General features: G+C 39.2%; 1 protein-coding gene across 5 annotated transcripts in view; it reads right to left on the bottom strand.

Moving 5' to 3' along the window:
• NR1H4 (nuclear receptor subfamily 1 group H member 4) overlaps positions 1 to 22,011 on the bottom strand; it is a 90,392-nt gene that overhangs the window by 17,021 nt on the left and 51,360 nt on the right. For 3 of the 5 annotated variants that reach the window (XM_009426088.4, XM_054664614.2, XM_009426087.5), the window contains 5 exons: positions 14,335 to 14,487; positions 12,237 to 12,370; positions 10,660 to 10,758; positions 10,223 to 10,322; positions 6,464 to 6,610 (listed from right to left, as the gene is read on the bottom strand). In XM_009426088.4, coding sequence (XP_009424363.1) covers positions 6,464 to 6,610; positions 10,223 to 10,322; positions 10,660 to 10,758; positions 12,237 to 12,370; positions 14,335 to 14,487 — 633 coding nt within the window. The remainder of the gene's footprint in view (positions 1 to 6,463; positions 6,611 to 10,222; positions 10,323 to 10,659; positions 10,759 to 12,236; positions 12,371 to 14,334; positions 14,488 to 22,011) is intronic. The other 2 variants (XM_003952271.6, XM_509299.8) reach the window with 1 other exon arrangement.

Genomic DNA, 22,011 nt, shown 5'->3' with positions numbered 1-22,011 from the left:
TTGACTAAGCTCGGGGAGTTCATCTTTCTCTAAGCTTGATTACATTTCCTTGAAGCTGGGGTTTGACCACATATCCTTGAGCTCCAACTCCTATGGCATGTTCTTGAAAGACACCTTTTCTCAACAAAGTTATAGTTGAGAATGAGTGGGAAGAGATGTTGGAAATTTGAAGAGAGAGAAGGTACAAGACAATTTTCCATAAGTATAAGAGTGAATTGGCTAGGGAAAAGGGATACATGGAAAGTACTGAGGTCCACCTGAAGTGTTTGATCACTAACTTTGGGTAAGCCAGTCATACTGTTTCAGTTCTCAGGCTCAAGCACAGAGTAGGTTAAGAGTCGTACTCAGTCAGGCAGAGGGTTTTCTTAGGTGAAAGAAAGACAAAGAGTTGAGGATATCTGGTGAATGATCTAAGGAAATGATCATATTGATGAACCACGAACTCTAAGCCAAGTACTGAGAAAAGTGTGGTCAGGCAAAAGGAAGTAGAGTCAATGGCTGGAGGGTTAGTGGATGGAGGGTCAACAAATGGATTTTTGATTTTGTTTGTTTGTTTGTTTGTTTGTTTTTTGAGACAGAGTCTCACTCTGTCACCCAGGCTGGAGTGCAGTGGCGCGATCTCGGCTTACTGCTGCCTCCACATCCTGGGTTCAGGCAATTCTCCTGCCTCAGCCTCCCGAGTAGCTAGGATTACAGGTGCCTGCCACCACGCCGGGCTAATTTTTTATATTTTTAATAGAGACAAGGTTTCACTATGTTGGCCAAGCTGGTCTCGAACTCCTGACCTCGTGATCCACCTGCCTGAGCCTCCCAAAGTGCTGGGATTACAAGCATGAGCCACCACGCCCGGCAATGGACGTTGATTTGGAACAAAGAATCCCCAGAGTCAGGGTACTGGAAGGTGGCAAGCTGGAAAGTTAGAGAGTAATATCAGAGGGAACAGATACTTGGGACTGATATTTTGTTATTGGGATTAACAGGGTCTAAGTCTGGCATAGAATTGATAATATCTACCTCAAAGTGCTACAAAGAGCAAACAATATTTTTCGTGAAGCAAAATGTTAGCCATGGAGATGACCCACTCAGATCACCCTTAAAGACAGCCCACAGTAGGGAGTATGGCTGGCTGATAGCCTCCAGCTGCCGCCCTGTGAGTGCTGAGGACACACTTTCACCAGTCTTGTCTCAACTGGTGAATGAGCATAGTGGGTGTGTTAGTGCTTGTCCATTCAGTGGGCAGCTCGGACTAGGTCCCTCTCCAATGGCCTAGCTGAGACTTTCTCAGGACTGTGCTGTGATCTGATGCTCTTCATGCCCAGTCATGCCTTCCTGCTCCCCTTTCACAGGTGTCAGATCAGCATAGTGGTGTACAGTCTCCTGGACTCCACCTGCTTCCTCCCCCTTTATTCTTCAGAGGCATTTCCCCCAATTAACTTCTGACATATTTAGTCCCATGTTGATATCTGCTTCTTGTAGGACCCAAAGCTCACACAAACACTGATAATACAGCCTGACACACAGTAGGTGCTGAATAATTATCTTTCTGGTGCTGTAATTAATAGATCCAGACATTACGCATATATGCCCCCCGTTTGTTTGTTTTTGTTTTTTTTTTTTTTTGAGACAAGGTCTCACTCTGTCACCCAGGCTGGAGTACAGTGGCACAATCTCAGCTCACTGCAACCTCCACCTCCTGGGCTCTAGAGACCCTCCCACCTCAGCCTCTCAACTAGCTGAGATTACAGACCCATGCCACCATGCCCAGCTAATTTTTTAACTTTTTTGTAAAGATGGAGTCTCACTCTGTGGCTCAGGCTGGTCTCAAATTCCTGGGCTCAAGCAATCTTCCTGCCTTGGCCTCCCAAAGTGCTGGGATTGTAGGTGTAAGTCAGCATGCTCAGCCTTATACATGCCTTTCTATAAACATAATTTTCCTCTTAGTAGCCTTGTAAACTTTTTTGGAAGACTATTTTTCCCCTTTTAGCTGAACCACGGTGGAAGGGATTTTCCCCACCTCAGCCAGGCTGGGGAAGGAATCTGGTACTAACTCAGTGGTCATCATGGAAATGGCAGCATCTGACTTGGCTCAGGACCCAGGAGATCTGATGGAGCCAGGCAAAGATTTTTTTTTTAAAGGAAGCTGAGCATCCAGGAGAGAAAAAGAGACAGAGAAAGAAAGATAGAACAACCACCAGATAATTCTCCTGCAGATGCCCTCTCATCAAAACATTTCAATTCATGTGGCAGACATTGCACCCCTCTTTTTCATTGTCTGGCACCTGAATCAACTTTAAATGACTCATCTTTGAGGAGGAGGAGGAGAGAGAACACAACAGAACTTCCATATCCAAACTGTCTTTTTCCTTTTCTTACACTCAAATGCAAAAGAGATATCTGTTCCCCAAATTAACTACTACAGGCAATGTCTAGAAGAATGTTTAACCAACTTTTTGTTGGTTACTTGTCAGCTTTGGACATTAACAACTCTGATATTCAGGGAAACAACCATCTGAAAAGTAAATAAACAGACCAGTTTTATAGCTCCGGACAAACCTTCATTCATTTTTTTCGTTGTTCCACAGAATTTTGTGGAGCACCCAGTCCAAGCCAGGCATGTGCTAGGTGCTTGGGATAAAATACTGACTCAAAAAGAAGAAAACCCTGTCTTATCAAGATTTTATTATCAAACTTGAGGCAAGACTGCAGAATAAATATTAAACATGATTTCAAAGAGATCAAATTGGTTATGAGGTCTATTTCAACAGCTTTAAAAAAAATGGGACATGCAGCTAATAAGTAGTGGGGCCCATATTCAATCCAGATTCCACAGTCAGTATCCTTAATCACCACTGTCTCTTGATGAATAAACCAAACACACATTTGCTAGAGTAGAGACCTGTCAGTAAAATGAATAAGTTTTGCCATGAGTCATCATTCCTTTTTATTTTATTAGTTTTGTAAGAATTAGATTTGACTGATGGATTTTTTTTTTTTTTTTTGAGACAGAGTCTCACTCTGTCCCCCAGGCTGGAGTGCAGTGGCGTGATCTCGGCTCACTGTAAGCTCCACCTCCTGGGTTCACGCCATTCTCCTGCCTCAGCCTCCCGAGTAGCTGGGACTACAGGCACCCGCCACCACGCCTGACTAATTGTTTGTATTTTTAGTAGAGACGGGGTTTCACCATGTTAGCCAGGATGGTCTCGATCTCCTGACCTTGTAATCCACCCGCCTTGGCCTCCCAAAGTGCTGGGATTACAGGCGTGAGCCACCGCACCCGGCCAACTGGGATTTTCTTAAAGGGAGCACCACCACAGTCCATGGAAGCCAGAATCAAATAAATGACAAAGCTAAGCTGCTGAACATGTTGAAGCCACTGTAGTTTTCTGCATAAAGAGAGAACCACCAGTGTATGTTCAATAGTCTAAAACAACAATTATACCCATACATGTGAAAATTCAGCCTGTCCTTTAATTCTTTCCTAAGTTGAACTGTCAATTATTGATTATGGCTTTAAAATCAGGATACTTCAGTAGCTGGCCTAGTGACTAGCTAAACCACCCATCAGGAAAATTGAATTATTTAAGAGAGGAAAAGCAGTAAGACTTGTAGAACTGAATGGTGCCTTGGAGGTTACCTGATTCAACATTTTCCCCTTAGCCTGGACACACACACACACACACACACACACACACCCACACACACACACAATCTGTCCAGGACCAAAATCCATATTTCTTGACAACATAATGTCTTTCAAAAGTTGATAAGCCACAAAGATCTATCTCCCAGATCCTTTCTCTTCTCTCCATTTCTCCTGGCAGCAAGCGTGATATCTTTGAGACTTCTTGCCTCCTAAGAGGTGACTTCTGTTCTGGCTTACCCTAACACTGCTAGAAAATTTGTAAAGCTTAATTTTGACATTTTCCCTCCTCTGCTCAAAAATCTTCCATGTCTCCTATTACTTGGGAAATAACAAAATCATTAGCCCAGCATCCAAGGCCCTCAATCATCTGATTCTTTTATTCCTTTCTATTTCCCTTTAATGCAACCCTTAATTCAGTCAGCTCAGCTACTCACCCTTCTTTGTGTGCATTCCCTGAGCTTTCTTGCCTCTTTCTCTTTGTTCCTGCTGGTCCTTCTCTCTTGCACCCTGGATATCCAAATCAAATCTCATTCAAGTCCCAGCTCAAATGCCAATAAAACTTTTTCGGAGCTCTCTCAACTAGGAGTCATCATCTCTCTGTTTTTCTCTTCCATATTTTATCATAATCATGGACAGTTAATCTCTTCCCATTAGACTGTAAGCTTCTTAGGGGAAAGAACATGCTTGATTTCTCTCTTCACTGCTACCATAGTACCTTGCCCTTAAATATTTGTTAGACTAGTAAATTAATGAATATATTAAGAATAATGCATCTTTTTAAAGTGTGTGGTTTTTAAATCTACCAATGATGCTAATTACGCTTTTTGTTTTTAACTAGGAAAAAAACATAATGACTATGGAGAAACTGCCTTTAAAAATAATTTTCCATTTAAAAAATTATTTCACTTATATCACAGATGCAGAACTACCTGAAAACTTTCCCTCTAATCTCTATCTTAAAATATTGGTTTCAAAAGTCTTTAAATTTGCTTTTGTTAATGATAAGACTTTAGAAAGAAAACATCCTGAGAAGTCATCTCATTCATTCCCCACTCCCAACCCATATATGAAATCTCTCGGGAAAATAAGAACTCATCCTATCTTAAGGATCTCCTAAGATAAATTGCACAGAATTCCTGGTAATTCATCTCAATGTCTCTTGAGCTTCCCTGTCACAGTGTTATTCCACAATAAGTTAAACACTGAGTAACTTGTGCTATTATCTCGTCTCTTGAGGGGTACTATAGCATAGTGGTTAAGACACAAAGCTTCTTTTTTTTTGAGACTGAGTCTCACTCTGTTGCCCAGGCTGGAGTGTGGTGGCACGATCTTGACTCACTGCAACCTCCATCTCCCAAGTTCAAGCAATTCTCCTGCCTCAGCTTCCTGAGTAACTGGGATTACAGGCACGTACTACCATGCCCAGCTAATTTTTTGTATTTTTAGTAGAGACGGAGTTTCACTATGTTGGCCAGGCTGGTCTTGAACTCCTGATTTCAAGTGATCCACCCCCCTCTGCCTCCCAAAGTTCTGGGATTATAGGCGTGAGCCACTGCATTGGGCTGACACAAATCTTCTGAAGTCAGACTTCCTCTCTGTCATTGGGAAAGTTATTTAACCTTTCTCTGTCTCAGCTTTTCCATTTGCAAAATGGGAATGATAATAGTATTTATTCATAGAATATTTGAGAAGATTAGATGAAATCATATATTTAGAAAAGTGTCTGAAACCGGCTGGGTGTGGTGGCTCATGCCTTTAATCCTAGCACTTTGGGAGGCCGAGGTAGGTGGATCACTCGAGGCCAGGAGTCCAAGACCAGCCTGGCCAACATGGTGAAACCCTGTCTCTACTAAAAATACAAAAATTAGCTGGATGTGATGGCATGCGCCTGTAGTCCCAGCTACTTGGGAAGCTGAAGCACAAAAAAATCACCTGAACCCAGGGGAAACTGTGGTGAGCCAAGAGCATGCCACTGCACTCTAGCCTAAGCAACAGAGCAAAATTCTGTCTCAAAAAAAAAAAAGAAAGAAAAGAAAAAAAAAAAGTTAACTTTGGTCAGGCACAGTGGCTCACACCTGTAATCTCAGCACTTTGGAAGGCCAAGTCAGGCTGATTGCTTGAGACCAAGAGTTTGAGACCAGCTCAGGAAACATGGAGAAACTCTGTCTCTACTAAAAATACCAAAATTAGCTGGGTGTGGTGGTACATGCCTATAATCCCGGCTACTCGGGAGGCTGAGGCACAAGAATTGCTGGAACTTGGGAAACAGAGGCTGCAGTGAGCCGAGATCACACCACTACACTCCAGCCTGGGCAAAGAGCAAGACTCTGTCTAAAAAAAAAAAGAAAGGAAGAAAAAAAGAAAGAAAAGTGTCTGAGACCTAGTAAATGACATATAAATGTTGCTATTAAAATGTCTTCTTATTTTATTTTGATACAGATATATAATAGCTGGATACTTAGTCTTACATACCAGAAGATTTTAAATAAATAATCTTTTTCTTGGATGAAGAATCCTAGCTCCTTTGTGCCAGTTGTTCAAAATCAGATGAATTTTCCAACCTTTAAAAAAGTCTTCCTTTGGCTCTTCATCTTAGTGCAGTAAAGGGGTAGTTTTGCTACTTTGCTATTACAACAGAGATATTTGAACCAAGCCTCTAGAAGTCTTATCAATTTAACACATATCTTTTTAGAGCCATTCTTCATGCTAGGCACAACAGGCATATAACATTGCATAAGATTGGCAAGAGCCCCGCCCTCATGGAGCACACCAATTTTACTCATAGAAACAAACTCTTTTACCATTAGCCAAATCACTTACCACTATTTCGAATTCTTTCTTCCAATAGGTCAGAATGCCCAGACGGAAGTTTCTTATTGAAAATCTCAGCTGAACGAAGGAACATAGCTTCAACCGCAGACCCTTTCAGCAAAGCAATCTGGTCTTCATGGTCCAAAGTTTGAAATCCTAGGTAATGATGATAATCAAATTGGTATCAAGGAGTAACAATATTTCATGATCACCATCATTGCCATTGATAAAACATTTACATCAAGTGATTCTGTAGTTGTTTAAAATTGGGTAGTCTAGTTGAGTCCATTTGTACTCGCCAATAAAATAGAGGCTTTTATCTTCATTGAGCAGAATTTATTAAACAAGCTGGGAAAAGGGAGATGTCAAGTCCAAGCAGATACATATATTATGGCATAGATACACTGATTCAGATGAAGAAACCCTCAGAAACTAGACACAGGCAGATTTTCTTTGAGCCATTATGTTAGTCACACCTGATGTGACAGGGTCAACTCTGCAGATTGGAAGCATCTACAAGCCAGAAGAAAACTTTATATGCACACAGAATATTTGGCTAACTCATGAGTCTTTAGTCAAGCTAAAGAACGGGTAGTATTTCCCAAAAACAGCCAACCAAAGTCATGTTGATGTATCTGCTCTGAACTCAGTACTGCAACACACAGGGTGGGGGAAAATCAGAAAAATATGGTAAGAATTGCCAACCTGATGGAATATAACACTCCCTGGAAAATTCAAAGTTGTTATCCAGGCTTAAATAGTACAGTCCCAACAGCTTCTCTGAACTCATTTTCTACTCCTCATTCCCCCTACTCTTTGTGTTCCAGCCACACTGACCACCTGGCCCTGCTGTGAACACACAAGCCTCTTTTTGCCTCAGAGATTAACGTTCTTCCCAGATAACCCCATGCCCCATGCCCTGCTCCTTCCTGCAATCAAGCCTCTGCTCCAGCATTCCCCAATCTAAAATACACTCCCCACCACTACTAGTCTCTACCTGCTTTATTTTAGTTTATAGAACTTATCACCACCCGACATGATATTATAGATTTATTTGCTTGTTTGTTAATTGTCTGCCACCTCTACTGGAGTGTACATTTCTTGGGGGCAGAGGCCTTGTTTTTGTTTACTTTTGTATCCCCAGTTCCTGGCACATAATAGGTACCTAAGAATTATTTGTTGGATAACTGACAGATTGAATGAATGAATGGGAAACAAAACACAAGCTCATGTGCATGCTGGCACATACACTCACATGAATAGAGATAACACCATCAGGGCCTAAATGGCTTAGGAAGAACTAAATAGCAAAGGGAATATAGAGAAGAGAGCAACGCTAAAAATTGAGCCACCATCCAAGAGAATCTAAGAGCTTCTTTGAGGAAAGGGGCCCTGTCTTATTGCCCTCAGGGACTCCAGCACCTTGGACAGTGCCTGGCACAGGTTGTGCTCAATGAATACTGAATGGAATGATTCAATTCAGTTTTTCACAAAATATTCCTTCAGTACTGGTATTATATCCCTATTGTTACTACTTGTAATAATGCTATCTCTGTCATTATTGTCAATTTTTTTCCTTCTCAAGGGTTTTTGCCTTTTATTTCTTTCCATATTTTAAATTTTTTCCTTCTGCTTTATCATTGAACACACACTAATTGTACGTGCTCCCTCAGGAACTAGGCTAGGCACTGGGAATTAAGAGATGCCAAGATATTGCTATTGCTTTCAGATAAGCTACCTTCTTATGAATAAGGTTTTTATTTGTCTTCAATTATTTCTTGATTCAAAACCAACTGACCATTTGAACTTAAAAAATTTCTTCCCATAAATAACCAAAAATATCTCCCTTTTCCAGTTCTTTCCCCCACAGTTTTTACTCTTATATAATCCAGTTTTTTATTGAGCTTGCCTTCAGTTTAATTAGCATATAGTAAATTAAGTTCCTCTTTCATTGTTAATAAAGAAATGAGAGCATATTTGTGTTTCAATGATAGTGAGAAATTTCTCCCCACACTTTATGAGTTTTATGTAGGCTTATGTCTATCTGTGACACATTTAATAAAATAATAGCATAATGCTGGCAAAAAGAAGGCAAATTAACATGTTTAATTAAAATCCTATGTCAGAAGTTATCTTCTATAATTTAATATTATAGTATTATGCTGCTATACAAGGTATTTATTATACTCTTTTAGACTACAGGATTTCAATACACCAATATTTTAATAAACACTGAAACAACTAAAACCCATTAGCTTAGATAGCATTAATAATGTGGCAAAAAGAATTTGAGGCTGGGATATAAGAAGACTCCCACATTCTAGTTTCTATACTGGCACCATCAGAATGAGTGTGGATAAGTAAGTCCCTCTCCCTCACCTTACACATACAACTGTTCCTCAAGCCCTATCGATTTTTGAATCTCTCTTCTTTTTGTTTCTTCTTCTCTTCCCCACTGATATTGCTTTATTTCAAGCCCTGTTGCCTGGACTTGTGCAGTAGCATACTACTTGATCTTCCCTGCCCCCAGACCCTTTCCATTCAAATTCATCTTACATGAACCTGATTAAGTCATTTCTGTATAACAAAAACTTCATTTCCCTCTGCTACAAAAACCACCAAAATCTCTTTACTGTCCAGGGGACACAGATTAAATTCCTTAGTTAGGCCTTCATCAGTCTGGTACCAACTTACCTTATTGTCTAACCTAGGAGCCCACCACAGACACTATGCTATAACCACACTGAATTTTCTCTCCTATCTCAAATAATCCTATTCTTGTTCATGCCTCGGTGCCTTATAACAAGCAGATCTCTCGGCCAGACATGGTGGCTTGCGCCTGTAATCCCAGCACTTTGGCCAAGTCGGGCGGCTCACTTGAGGTCAGGAGTTTGAATTCAGCCTGTCCAATATGGTGAAACCCCATCTCTACTAAAAATACAAAAATTAGCTGGGCATGGTGGTGTGTGCCTGTAGTCCCAGCTACTCAGGAGACTGAGGCAGGAGCTCGGGAAGCAGAGGTTGCAGTGAGCCAAGATCATGCCATTGCACTCCAGCCTGGGCAACAGAGCGAGACTCCGTCTCAAACAAAACAAAACAAAAACAAAAAAACAAGCAGATCTCTCAACTTGGAATGCTGCTTCTTCTCCATGCCAACTGGAAAACTTCTTTTTCTTTTAGACTCAACTCAAATATGATCCTCCCTGAAGTCTCTCCATCTTTCCTAGACACAATTAGCAACCAGTTCCTCTGTGTTCAAACAGCACTTCGTGTGTATGTGTATGTATGTGTATTTATTATTATTATTATCACCTTTGATCACTCTCCCTGAAGGTAATAGCCAGGCACTTAGTATAGAGTAGGTATCAACAATTGCTTATTGAAGGAATAAATGGGTGAATGACAACTTTGCAAAGTTTCAATTTTTAATCTATTGACTTGAAAGAATTATTATACATTATTTTAAATATCCTTTCTAGTTCTAATATCTTATGTCTATAGTAGTTCGACAGTTACTTTAAATCAGATATTAAATGATTTTCATTTTACAAAGAACAGACCTGCCTTTCTCAATGTCACAAGACTATTGTAGAGAATAGCAGTGAAATAAGTACATGTGAAAATACTTGGCAAAGTAATAGTGAAAATAGAGCTGATCTCACAGGAATGTTTTGAAAATTAAAACACCGTATGTAAAATAGGTAATCTAATCTGTGGGCACACATTTAAACTCTCAATAAATATTAACTTTGATTATTTAAAAAATACCTGGTAGCTTTTTTGTGAATTCTACAAGAACCTGTACATGATTGGTTGCCATTTCCGTCAAAATGAGAAAATTTTCTTCTGCACTGAATTCTTCTTTTAACTAAATTTTAAGAAAAAAACAAATGATTAATAAGTAGATAAGAAAACGATAATATAAAACCATTAGACTAAAGAAAAACTAGGTTTAGATGATAAAATTTGAAAACCCATCTTACTATTTCTCAGATCTTTGGAGGGCAATTACCATTATCAAGATAGGTGGGAGACTTCATACTCTTGAATTGTTTAATGTTGCTAAGAGTTTAAAAGTCTAACTTGAATTCTCAGCTCTAATCATTTCAAAGTAACATATTCACATATAAATTATACCTCCAAGGCAATAAAAACTCCAGAAAATATTAACTTTAAACCCACATATTTTCAGATATTATACATACAATTTTATTTGTTATTTCCTGAGGCATCCTCTGTTTGTTATATGAATCCATAATAAAATGTAGAAGAGTCTGTTGATCTGGGGTGAGTTCAGTTTTCTCCTACACTGGCAAGAAAATAAAAGGTGTTAGGGAAGATGTGTATAAAGCCTTCTTTCTATATGTGCATTCATCTGGAGGGACCTAATAGCAGAAATCATAAAAATAAAAAGCCATAAATACAGCAGGAACTTTGAGTTCTAACAGAGTGTATAATTTCTTTCTCTGGGTCCTCAGGCAGGCCATATCACATTTCACTGAATTTTCCTATCTGTAAAATATGAATAACAAAATATTCCACTTGTGTATTTCTTAGGAATAAATGGTAGTCTGGATATGAAGACTATTGAGCCCATTCATATTGAAGGTCACTGAAAGTTCAAGCTTTAATTATAACTAATGAAAGGTTTTCATATAGTATGACTACTATGAATACTATATTCATATAGTATTCTACATGAATTCCACCTGGTGAAGTCATCTGAGAGTATTCATGTGGAGGAGGGATCAACAAACTGTGGCCCATGGACCAAATCCATTGGATTTTATAAAGTTTTATTGGAACACAGTCACACTCATTTGTTTATGTATTGTCTATGCTACTTTTGCACTAAAATGGCAGAGTTGAGTAGCTGTTGTAGATACCATGTGGCCAAAGCCCTTTAAAGAAAAAAAGTTTGTCAACCCCTAAAATAGAGAGTCAACAATCTGGACAATTCAGACCCCAAACATCTCTTTCTCCTTCTACAGCATCTTTTGAAGAGTGTGAATAATTATGTCAACTCTTTGTTTTCTTATACCAAAGTGTTACTGATGAAGCACTATGGCAAAATAATGCTTTCATATAAAATACCTTTTCTTAAATAAATACAAAAATACGTATTTGTAAAACTAAATGTGGATAAAGTTTTCTTTGTCAATAATGTAATAAATATTGAGAAGGGTGTGGTTTCAACAATCGTAGCTTACTGGTTTTTCAGCTAATGGCAAAATAAAATTCCATCAAATGTCCTGTGCATTATCACAATGTGTTTGTCTAAACACCTTGGATGCTCTTCCCCTATTTTGTACTAAGTTGCTCAATGGATTTCTTGAGAAATTTGTAACCTCAGTGGGTAGGACTTTTCTCTATTCGTCCACATACGTGTATTCACCCTGTTTTACTCATTTATAAGGATTAATCCACAGCCTCTATTGAGACCATGTTCTTCCCAGTTTGAGACTTTCTTCTCAAAAAGAGGGAAAAAATGGTCATCAATACTCAGTTGGAAAAAATCCATTTTATACACCAAATCATTTCTTCTGGCAAACACTAGGTAGTAGGAGTCAGAGAGAAGGAAAACTTTCACTTTTTAGTTTATGCATTGCTACTATTTGAATGTTTACATCAAAGCATGTATTAGGAATCCATTTTAATGAACAATTGGACTAGAAATTCAGCTGTGCCTGTGGCTTTAATTTGAAAGCCTCCTGGCCAGCTCACTATGTACCTAGAAACTCAGTTCCTGCCAGTCTTGGCAGACACCATTGCATATTATTACCCTGCATGACTTTGTTGTCGAGGTCACTTGTCGCAAGTCACGACCTTCACTGTCTTCATTCATGGTCTGATCTGCATGCTGCTTCACATTTTTTCTCAGTCGCTTAGATTTACACTGAATTTCAGTTAACAAGCCTAAAACAAATAAGCATAGAGACTTCACCAATCACAGAAAGTACTGTTGGGTGTGTGGTCATAAAACCACTGATATGTACCTGGCCCAGAAGATCCCCTATGCAATGGCACAGAACTAACGCTAGCCTTTTATGCATTTTAGAAAGGGAAGGCCAAGGTTTGAGACTTAACCTTGAACAAGTAGTTTAACCTCTGTGAGTCTGAGTTTCCTCATTTGTAAAATGGGAATGATATCTACCTCATAGAGTTTTGTGTAGATTAAAAGCAATAATCTACACAAAATAAAAGCAATAATCATTTTTAAATGAGCTTTATATAAAGAACTTGTGATATGAAAGCATTGTACAAATGCAAGGGATTCAGTCAATGAAAAGGTGAATGACACTCTCCCTGTTCCTGCTCTAGGGGACTGTGAAAATTGGTGTTTTAAAACATGCCATTAATATTATTTTCAGCCATGTTTACATACTGTACCAGAAGAAGGATATTGAATTTCACATTAAACACATATAAACTTATTGAGAAAAACAAATGTTAACATCCTTTAGGGAAATTTTTAAAATCCTGTTAATTTTAAGAACAGTGCCAATTCCTGAGAATACAGTTAAAAATAAAAATAATACAAGGTGACTTTTAAAATGTCTTTGAATGATCATACAATCAACCTCATTGATTTACACTTAAAGAGAGCTATTAAAAATAATGTAAAACAATCTTCCCTTCATCCTATTTAACGTCCTTACTCTTTTCTCAATGCCAATAAAACAAAGTTCCAGGAATTTCTTTGTACAGGGAATTTATTTTATAGAACCATGAAATATCCGCATCTGTTACTGGACGAGTTTGTGTTCATAAATATTATAGACTGCTATATGTGGCTTCATGCAAAATGTCCTCAGCGCTCCAGCTGGAACAAGTTCATATTTAAGTGATGAGCTATATGAGCTGTGCAGTGTCAGAGTAAGTGTTTCCATTGCAAGATTGGATTCCAGCAGCAGCCCTATTGCAGGCTCTCATTTCATGTATGCTAAGATGAGATTGTGATCAGCTACTATAAAATTTTCATCCACCCAGAGCTGGATTATTTACACAGACCTATTTTCCCCCAACCTGCATGCATTATTTCCCTGGGTCCATCCCAGTTGCCTGTACAGTTTGGTAACAATAGAACTGGAGTCACCTTCTGAAGGCTTTTATTTCATTTGGCATTCCCTGCCTGAATGCTGTCATCCCCTTGGTGACATTTGTCTATTTGTGTTTTGAGGAGAAACAGGACATATCTCAGAATCTGAGTGGTCTGTAGAATTTGCAGAATGAAAAATTAATTATGTTATATACTAGCATGCATTCCAATTTTTGATGAAGATTACAGTTCCTCACAAAGCCAGCAGTTAATACAGTGTCTCTTTATCAGATAGAAAGACAAAATTATATTAAAACTGGGAGTAGTTAATTTCCTGTGTAAACCTATACAAATTGGTTCAAAGCTGCACTAAGAGAAGACAGATCCTTAATAAAATGACTTGGTTTAGAACTCTATTTAGACAATTCAGAGGCAGTTATACCTTATAAAGCATTCTCATTTTTTTCCACAATAGTGAATTTGTATGCTAATTAAGCAATAAATAATAAGTATATTAAAATCAAATTTAGAGGAAACTTTTAGATGTCATTCGTAGCTCATTAAAGCACGTTATTTGAATGGTATGTTAATGCCACTGGGCTCCATGTATAGTTCACTGCGACAAAGAAAAACAACAAAAAAAACGCATTTCTTTTGGGTGACTAAAATGCTCTTTAGTTGACAGTTTGGACAATTTCAGTGGTTCATTACCCTTTTCAAGAACTTAGATGGCTTAGTAGGTTCCTTCTTTAATATGTGAAGTAGCACTCTCGTGATGAGTTACCTGACATCTGCCTCCTTAAGAGATTTTTAGTGAAATGTAATTGCTTGAAGTGAATACCTGTATACATACATTCAGCCAACATTCCCATCTCTTTGCATTTCCTTAGTCGACACTCTTGACACTTTCTTCGCATGTACATATCCATCACACAGTTGCCCCCGTTTTTACACTTGTACACAGCGTTTTTGGTAATGCTTCTCCTGAAGAAACCTGTGGGAGAAACACTGAAAAGTGTAAAAAGTCCTCTCACAGCTTCTCAGGAAAAAAACAGGTTTGGATTGAGAGATGCCAGGACATTTTCTCACCAACTGCTGGAGAGCACCCAGGCCATCCTTGAGCACACCAGTGACAAATACTTTATATGACATTGTGTTGTTGAGAAGCCTGTTGTTTTTAATTTATCTCTCAGAAATAAAGACAAATTTGAATTATAGCCTCTCTTAGGAAAAATGTGAATTTGTTTTCTAAGACAAATTACTTTCATAGATCTTTATTGGGGGACAATTCTATGCCAGTGAGCACTAAGTGCAGAGGGTACAAAGGCAAACAATTCACCCCTGGGCTCCAAGAGTTTAAAGGCTGGCTGAGGACAAAGACACACAAACAACTAAACAAGTGAAATTACATGTTGCCTGGGCTCTAAAAGCTGCACTGCGGCAGAGCAGACACACAGATTCCTCAGTTTGGGATGAAGAGGTCAGGATAGGGAGTGAGCACTGAGCTAAGTTTTGGAAAGTGAGTTGCTGTTAACCAGGCATTCAGGGAGAAAATCGCATTCAAGGTTTCAATTCAGTACTTTATATGCCAGCCTGGCATAATAATAAAAATGCCAACCTTGAGCTAAAAGCAACCATCTCCCCCGAGAAGGTATAGCACAGCTGCAGCCTGTTAACAGGTAAGATGCCTAGAGTGAAGAAGGGAGGTAACCGGCTTCAACTCTGCTGCTCCATTTCCCCACTTCCTGCTTTCTCCTCCATCTGACTAACCACAGTTCCTGACACTTTCAGAGTCAAGGAGGCAGTGTTGAATTCAGGAGAGGGTTGTGAGAGGTAAGAGAAGAAATGACAGGAAGGCAGTTACTCGCCTAGTATTTCTGTAAGCTGGTTTGTGCATAGCAAGTTTTCAAAGTTGTCTCTTTCTCCATTGGGTTGGGTTGTTTAGAGACCTCTCATCTTCGGGATACTTTCATCTGAACTTTGTTTTTTGTTTTTTTGAGACAGAGTCTTGTTCTGTCCCCCAGGCTGGAGTGCGGTGGCACAATCTTGGCTCATGCAGTCTCTGCCTCCCAGGTTCAATGGGAGGCAGGATTCTCCTGCCTCACCCTCTGGAGCAGCTAGGATGACAGGCGCCACCCACCACGGCCGACTAATTTTTGTATTTTTAGTAGAGATGGGGTTTCACCATGTTGGCCAGGCTGGTCTCAAACTCCTGACCTTAAGTGATCTGCCCACCTCGGCCTCCCAAAGTGCTGGGATTACAGGCATGAGCCACCACGCCCAGCCTCATCTGAACTTTTTGATGAGGGCAAATACATATCTATTCTAGCCCATGGTATGTGTCTCCTTCAACATCTAGGAATCTGGCGATTCACTCCACAATTTTTACACTGAGGTCACTCTATGTGGTTCTCTTCACATGGACCTAAGATAATCCCATAATGGCTTTCTCTGATCTAACAATCTCTGTGGAGCAGAGAAATCTCTCCCATTTATCCATGAGCAGTCAGCCACCCAGCTTCCTGCCTTTCAACTTCTCAGGTGAAAGTGAGACACAAAGTCCCCATGTCTGTCAGCTTCAGGGGATACATGTCAACCTACTCAAGTGATCGTCTTGAAGACTCTTTCATTGGGCTTGGGGCAATAGGACCTCTTTAGTATACATTTTGGGGGCATGAGGGGACACCATTTTCCAATTCTCACAAAGTCACTACACGTCCCAGTGGTGGCCCGAGGGACAGACACTCCCATTTCCAACATTCTCCTTTGCAGTAGGGATGTAAGATTCACACAGCACACTAGTCACATACTCCAAAATCTTTATAAGACCTCTCTATAATTTCCAACTCCTGATCTCTTCATTCCCTCAAAATAAGTGAGATGTTTAACTGGTTCCTGAATATCCACTGTGAAATTTCTGCCAGATGGGCTCACCTTGGAATGTAGCATCTAGTGTCTTCATGTCTCTGTCAAAATTGAGAGGAGTCCTTCCTATTTTAACAGACTGTTGGAATAATATCTAACATTTATTAAGCACTTAGTAGCTATTGTTTGAACTACTTTACCTCCATTTACTGATTTAATTCTTATATCAATTTTATGATGAAGATAGTATTATTTGTCCCCATATTATAGATGAAGAAAAAAAGGTACAGAGAGTTTAAGTACCTTGGCCATGATCACATGGTTAGTAGTTGGCTAGGAAGGTTCAAACCCAGGCAGTCACGCACTAAAGCCTGTACTCTTTACTATCTTGCAATTGCCTCCCTTGGGTTACAAGAGAGTAAAATAGTTTACTGTTAAGTACCAACTATCTGAAAGCTGCATTCTCTGACCTGGGAAATACCAAGATGAATAAGACATTCCTTGTCTTCAGAGTTGCATACTTAGTTGGAATAAACAGAAGTGAATTTACAGCATAATATAAAATATGAGTGATGAGATAGCTAAACAAGGAATAAATTATTGAAATGTAGAAGCAGGTCCACACCACATGCTTGTAAAGATTGTGCCACATTTAAGGAGGAGAGGCAGCAATTACACTGCACCCATGTAGAGCTGCATATTTCTTATGACAATTTTCCAGCAGAAGGCACTTAAAAATTGTTCTAGCAAGATAAGTATAATACGATGATTTCCCAACTGCTAGAAGTCAAGCGCCCCGAAGAAAAGGCATTGTATAGACTGGGAGTGATCCTGATTAATTAAGAGTAGCCAGAATCAGGGAGGGGTCCATGAAGGAAATAGAATTTGATCTGGGCTTTGAAGAATAAGCAAGGTTTTAGAAACATGGATCATGAGGTAGGAAAGACATTTGGAAAAATGAGCAAACACAGGGTGTTATGAAAATTCCAAGAAAGGATAGATACTCCATCTTGGTGGCGGTTGGGTAGAGTATGGAGAGAATTAGTGGGAGATGGGTAAGCAGTTGTAACAGGAACAGAATGTGATTAAGTGTCCTTGAATGCCAAGCAAAGGAGTTGAGTCTTTACCATGTTGAAAGAGGGAAGCCATTAAAGGCTTTGACAGGGGACAGTATGACCTAACCTGTATGTTGGGAAGCTCCTCGGAGCAAGGTAAAGGTGGAACGGGTATTGGAGACTAGAGAGAGGAGACTATTGCCATAATACAACTGAGAGGCTACCAATGCCTGAACTAAAGTGGGACAGAAGAGAAAGGAGGAAACAGAGAGAACATCAGGTTCTGGTAACTCATGAAATATGAAAACAGAGGCTGAAGGAAAAGTTAGAGATGTCAAGGTTAAGAAAGTCATGGACTTGCTTGTGAATTTTTCAGCTGGTGTAAATTTCAGTAGGAAAGATCTTAACATTTTTCTAAATGTCAAATCCAACCAAATAAAGTCTAAAAAAAGACTTTGTGCTGCAGATCAGTGTTGATATTGAGAGTGCAAATACCAAAGCATGCATTTTAAGAGACTAAAAGCAAAAAGAGGACTTTTTCTTTCCTGGTACCAAATCATGACCTCAATGTCCACTTGAGCCTACATGAGTCAGCCTTCCTACTAATAATCTTCTGCCCCTCCCAGGAATGATTTCCTTTAAAACTGTCATAGATACTGATAGACAGCTTAATAGTTAACAGAATAAAGCTCTTTCTTCCAAGATGAGTCAAAGGAACAGTGCGTAGAACCATTCTGCAGGGTTTTTTGACTCTGGTATTAACTGAAAAAGAAATCATTATCATCTCAATAGCTGAATTAATTAGCTTTCACTCTGAATAGCAACACAATATTATCATTATATCATTTAAATATGGGTACATATACTGTATTTATACTTATGCAAATCTATCCATACACATACCTCTGCCTCTTTCTTGTGCATATTCAACAATGCTCATATCAGAAAAGTCATTTGAAAATGAATGGAAAGGAAATTCACTGAGGAACAGAGCCTTGCTGGTAATACAGGATGAGTATACAGGGTTGGCATTGCCATCTGGGGAATGTGTAGCACCAATGGGATCCCTGGGGTAGCAAGAAAATAGCTATAGGATGGTACTTTTACACGGATTCCTTGATTCTGCAGAATATTGCACACTGCTTTTCTGCCTCTTTTTTTTTTTTTTCCCAGATGGAGCCTCACTCTGTTGCCCAGGCTGAAGTGCAGTGGCGTGATCTCAGCTCACTGCAACCTCTGCTTCCTGAGTTCAGGCAATTCTCATGCTTCTTTATACTGGTAGAAGCCACATACCACACCCTATTCTCAAGTCATACACATATATGTGTACATACACATGAACGTGCCAGACTCCAGTGACTGATACTGATAGCCACTGGTAGTAGGCCACCCATTACTTTGCAATCAATAAAATATTGGTTGATGTTGTAAAACTTTAAGGGTCTACAAGCTTTTAAAATAGCAGCAAACACACAGAGGTGAGTAACTAGAGATCTTTCCATTCAAGATGACCTAAATAGAGACAGCTTCTAGGTCTGTCTCCGCTTATACAGCACTTATTTTGTGCCAGGCACTGTTCTAAAATGGTAAATGGCAATTCATTTCCTATTCATAACAATCCAATGAGGCAGATACTACTATTATCTCTTTCTTTTTTTTTTTTATTATTATACTTTAAGTTTTAGGAATACTATACAGCCATAAAAAATGATGAGTTCATGTCCTTTGTAGGGACATGGATGAAGCTGGAAAGCATCATTCTCAGCAAACGATCGCAAGGACAAAAAACCAAACACCACATGTTCTCACTCATAGGTGGGAATTGAACAATGAGAACACATGGACACAGGAAGGGGAACATCACATACTATTATCTCTTTCTTACCAAAGAGGAGACTGAGTTACAAAGAGGTTAATTTGCTCAAGGTCCTGCAGAGAGCAAATGGTAGAGTTTAGATGTGAACCTTGATAAGCTCACACCCTACACTCTTTTTATTTCTTATTTTTTTAGACAAGGTCTTGCTCTGTCGCCCAGGGTGGATTGCATGGTGCAATCATAGCTCACTGCAACCTCAAACTCCTGGGCTCAAGCGATCCTCTCACCTCAGCCTCCTGAGTAGCTGGGACTATGGGTGTACCCCACTATGCCCAGCTATTAATAATTTTTAATTTTTTATAGAGACTGAGTCTAGCTATGTTGTCCAGGCAGGTCTCACACTCCTGGGCTCAAGCAATCCTCCTGCCTCAACCTCCCAAAGTGTTGGGATTACAGGCATGAGCCACTGTGCCCACCTGACTCTGTGCTCTTAACCACTGCCTTATGCTGTCCTTTTAGTAGGAAGTTTACATTTTTAAAAATTATCTCGAGACATGAATCTACCCAGGTTTTACACAGCATGGCAAGTGCCCAGCCCATAACAAACTTGTTACCGTCCCCAGTTTGAGTTCATAAATGATTGTTTTGCAATAATTGTAGGAACATTAAGATGAAAGGATAACTGATCAAGGTATTTATGTGTGCTTTTTTCTTGCTTCTATTGCTTTTTCATTTTCTTTTCCATCCCAAGAGGGCGGAAGCTCTTGTTCACTTGCTGGGACAAAAGCTGCAATTTTTCTGTCTCTAAATAAAGATAACTCTCCCATAGGATTTTTGTTTTCGACCTCTCTTTGAAACGGTTATATTGGATCATCTCAAAGGTGTTGGAGGTGAAGGGCAATGCTTGTAGAATTGGGAATGGGATGAGTCTGGGAGGTTCTGTGAGTATTGAACCAGCACTAATAAAGAGCTTCTAGAGGAGTGACAGATCTCTAATGATGTAGCTCTGAGACAAGGACAGGAAGATACTAAGAACCATGGCCTTGAAAACCCTGGGGTAAGATGTCCATGCTGGACTGTGGCTGAGTTGTTCACTTTCAAGGGACCAATTCAAAGTTGAACATGATCCTGAGGTTTGCGCATGATCCTGGAGGAAGGAGTATTCTCAAACATAGACCAGATGAATTTCACATCAGCCGGGAGAGTTGTGAGCTTAGAAGAGATTAACTTTCATTTAGAGAAATATAGGAATATAACATATCTTACATCACAAAGGTTTCTAAAAGGTTACACATAATGCAAATAGAAGACATAGAGGTGACTACTTAAAGAACTAAGTGAAAATGAACTAAAGGGAAATGAAAATACAATTTATCAAAATTTATGGGATGTGGCAAAAGCAGTGTTTACAGAGAAATTTATAGCATTAAAATGCATATATTGATTAAGGTCTAAAATCAATAATCTAAGCTTCCACTTTAGGAAACTAGAAAAGAACAAATTAAATCCCAAATAAGCAAAAAAAAAATACTTAAAATTAGAGCAGAGATCAATGAAATTGAAAGTAAGAAAATGATAGAGAAAAACCACTGAAACCAAAAGCTGGTTCTTTAAATAGATCAATAAAAATTAATAGAGTCAATAAAATAGATCTATAAAATTAATAAGGCTAGGCTAACCAAGCCCAGCAAGGCTAACCAAGAAAGAAGAGAGAGAGAAGACACAAATTACCAATATCAGAAATGAAGGAGAGGCCCATTGTTACTAATCCAATGGACATTAAAAGAAAAATAAAGAAATATGAACAACTCCAAGCCTGCGAATTTGCTAACTTAGATGAAATTCCTGGAAAGACATACCCTACCAAAACTCAACAAGGAGAAATTGGTCATCAAAATAGGCCTATACTATTAAAGAAATTGAATCAATAATGAATAACCTAAAACAGAAAGCAACAGGCCCAGATGGTTTCACTGGTTTATTCTGTCAAGCATTTAAAGAAGAAATGATACCAATTCTGTACAATCTTTTCCAGAAAATAGAAGCAGAGGGAACACTTTCTAATTTATTTTATGAGGCCAGCATTACCCTAATACCAAAACTATACAAAGACATTGTAAGAATTTTTTCTCATTTTTCTTTTTAAATTTAGTGTGTTAGCATTTGTTTTTGTTTCTTTTTATTTTTCTCTGGCATTGTGTTTTGATTTCATTATAAAGATTAGGTCATCAAGTGGACTTTGGAAGTTATATTCTTTTGACATGATTTGGACCAAGCTTTTAATCAGCTTTTCCCAAATTTGAGCCTACCTCGGGACACCTTGACTCCAAGCCCTATCATCCAACGTACTGCAGGACCTCTCAGGCATCTCTGCTGAGGATACCCATATTGGCAACTACTGGCTCATCACGACCATCAACCAGGGTAACTTGGTCACCATGCAGTTGGCCTGACACACCCTAACTAGGAAAGAGGTAGCTGTGCAGATCATTGATAAGACCAAATGGAACTCCTTCAGACTACAGAGACTGTACAAGAACTGCATGCTGCTGTGCATGCAGCCACAGTGGGACCGAGAGAACTCAGTACAGTGGAAGATGGAGGTGTGAAAATTGCTTTGGAGATATCTCAACAAGTTTCCATTTAAGCATATATCCCAGACTTCCAAGTCTTTTAAAAGCATCGTCTCCAAACTAACTGATGAGTTTAAGCTTTAAAAGGCTGCCAAGAGCCACCTGGGAGACAAGAGGAGGGGCTGGCCATCTTCCCCATATCCCCAAGA

This window comes from Pan troglodytes, chromosome 10, assembly GCF_028858775.2.
Source record: "Pan troglodytes isolate AG18354 chromosome 10, NHGRI_mPanTro3-v2.0_pri, whole genome shotgun sequence".
Classification (NCBI taxonomy): Eukaryota; Metazoa; Chordata; class Mammalia; order Primates; family Hominidae; genus Pan; species Pan troglodytes.
Note: the sequence above shows the minus strand (reverse complement) of the source record. Positions and strands in the feature narration are given on the sequence as shown.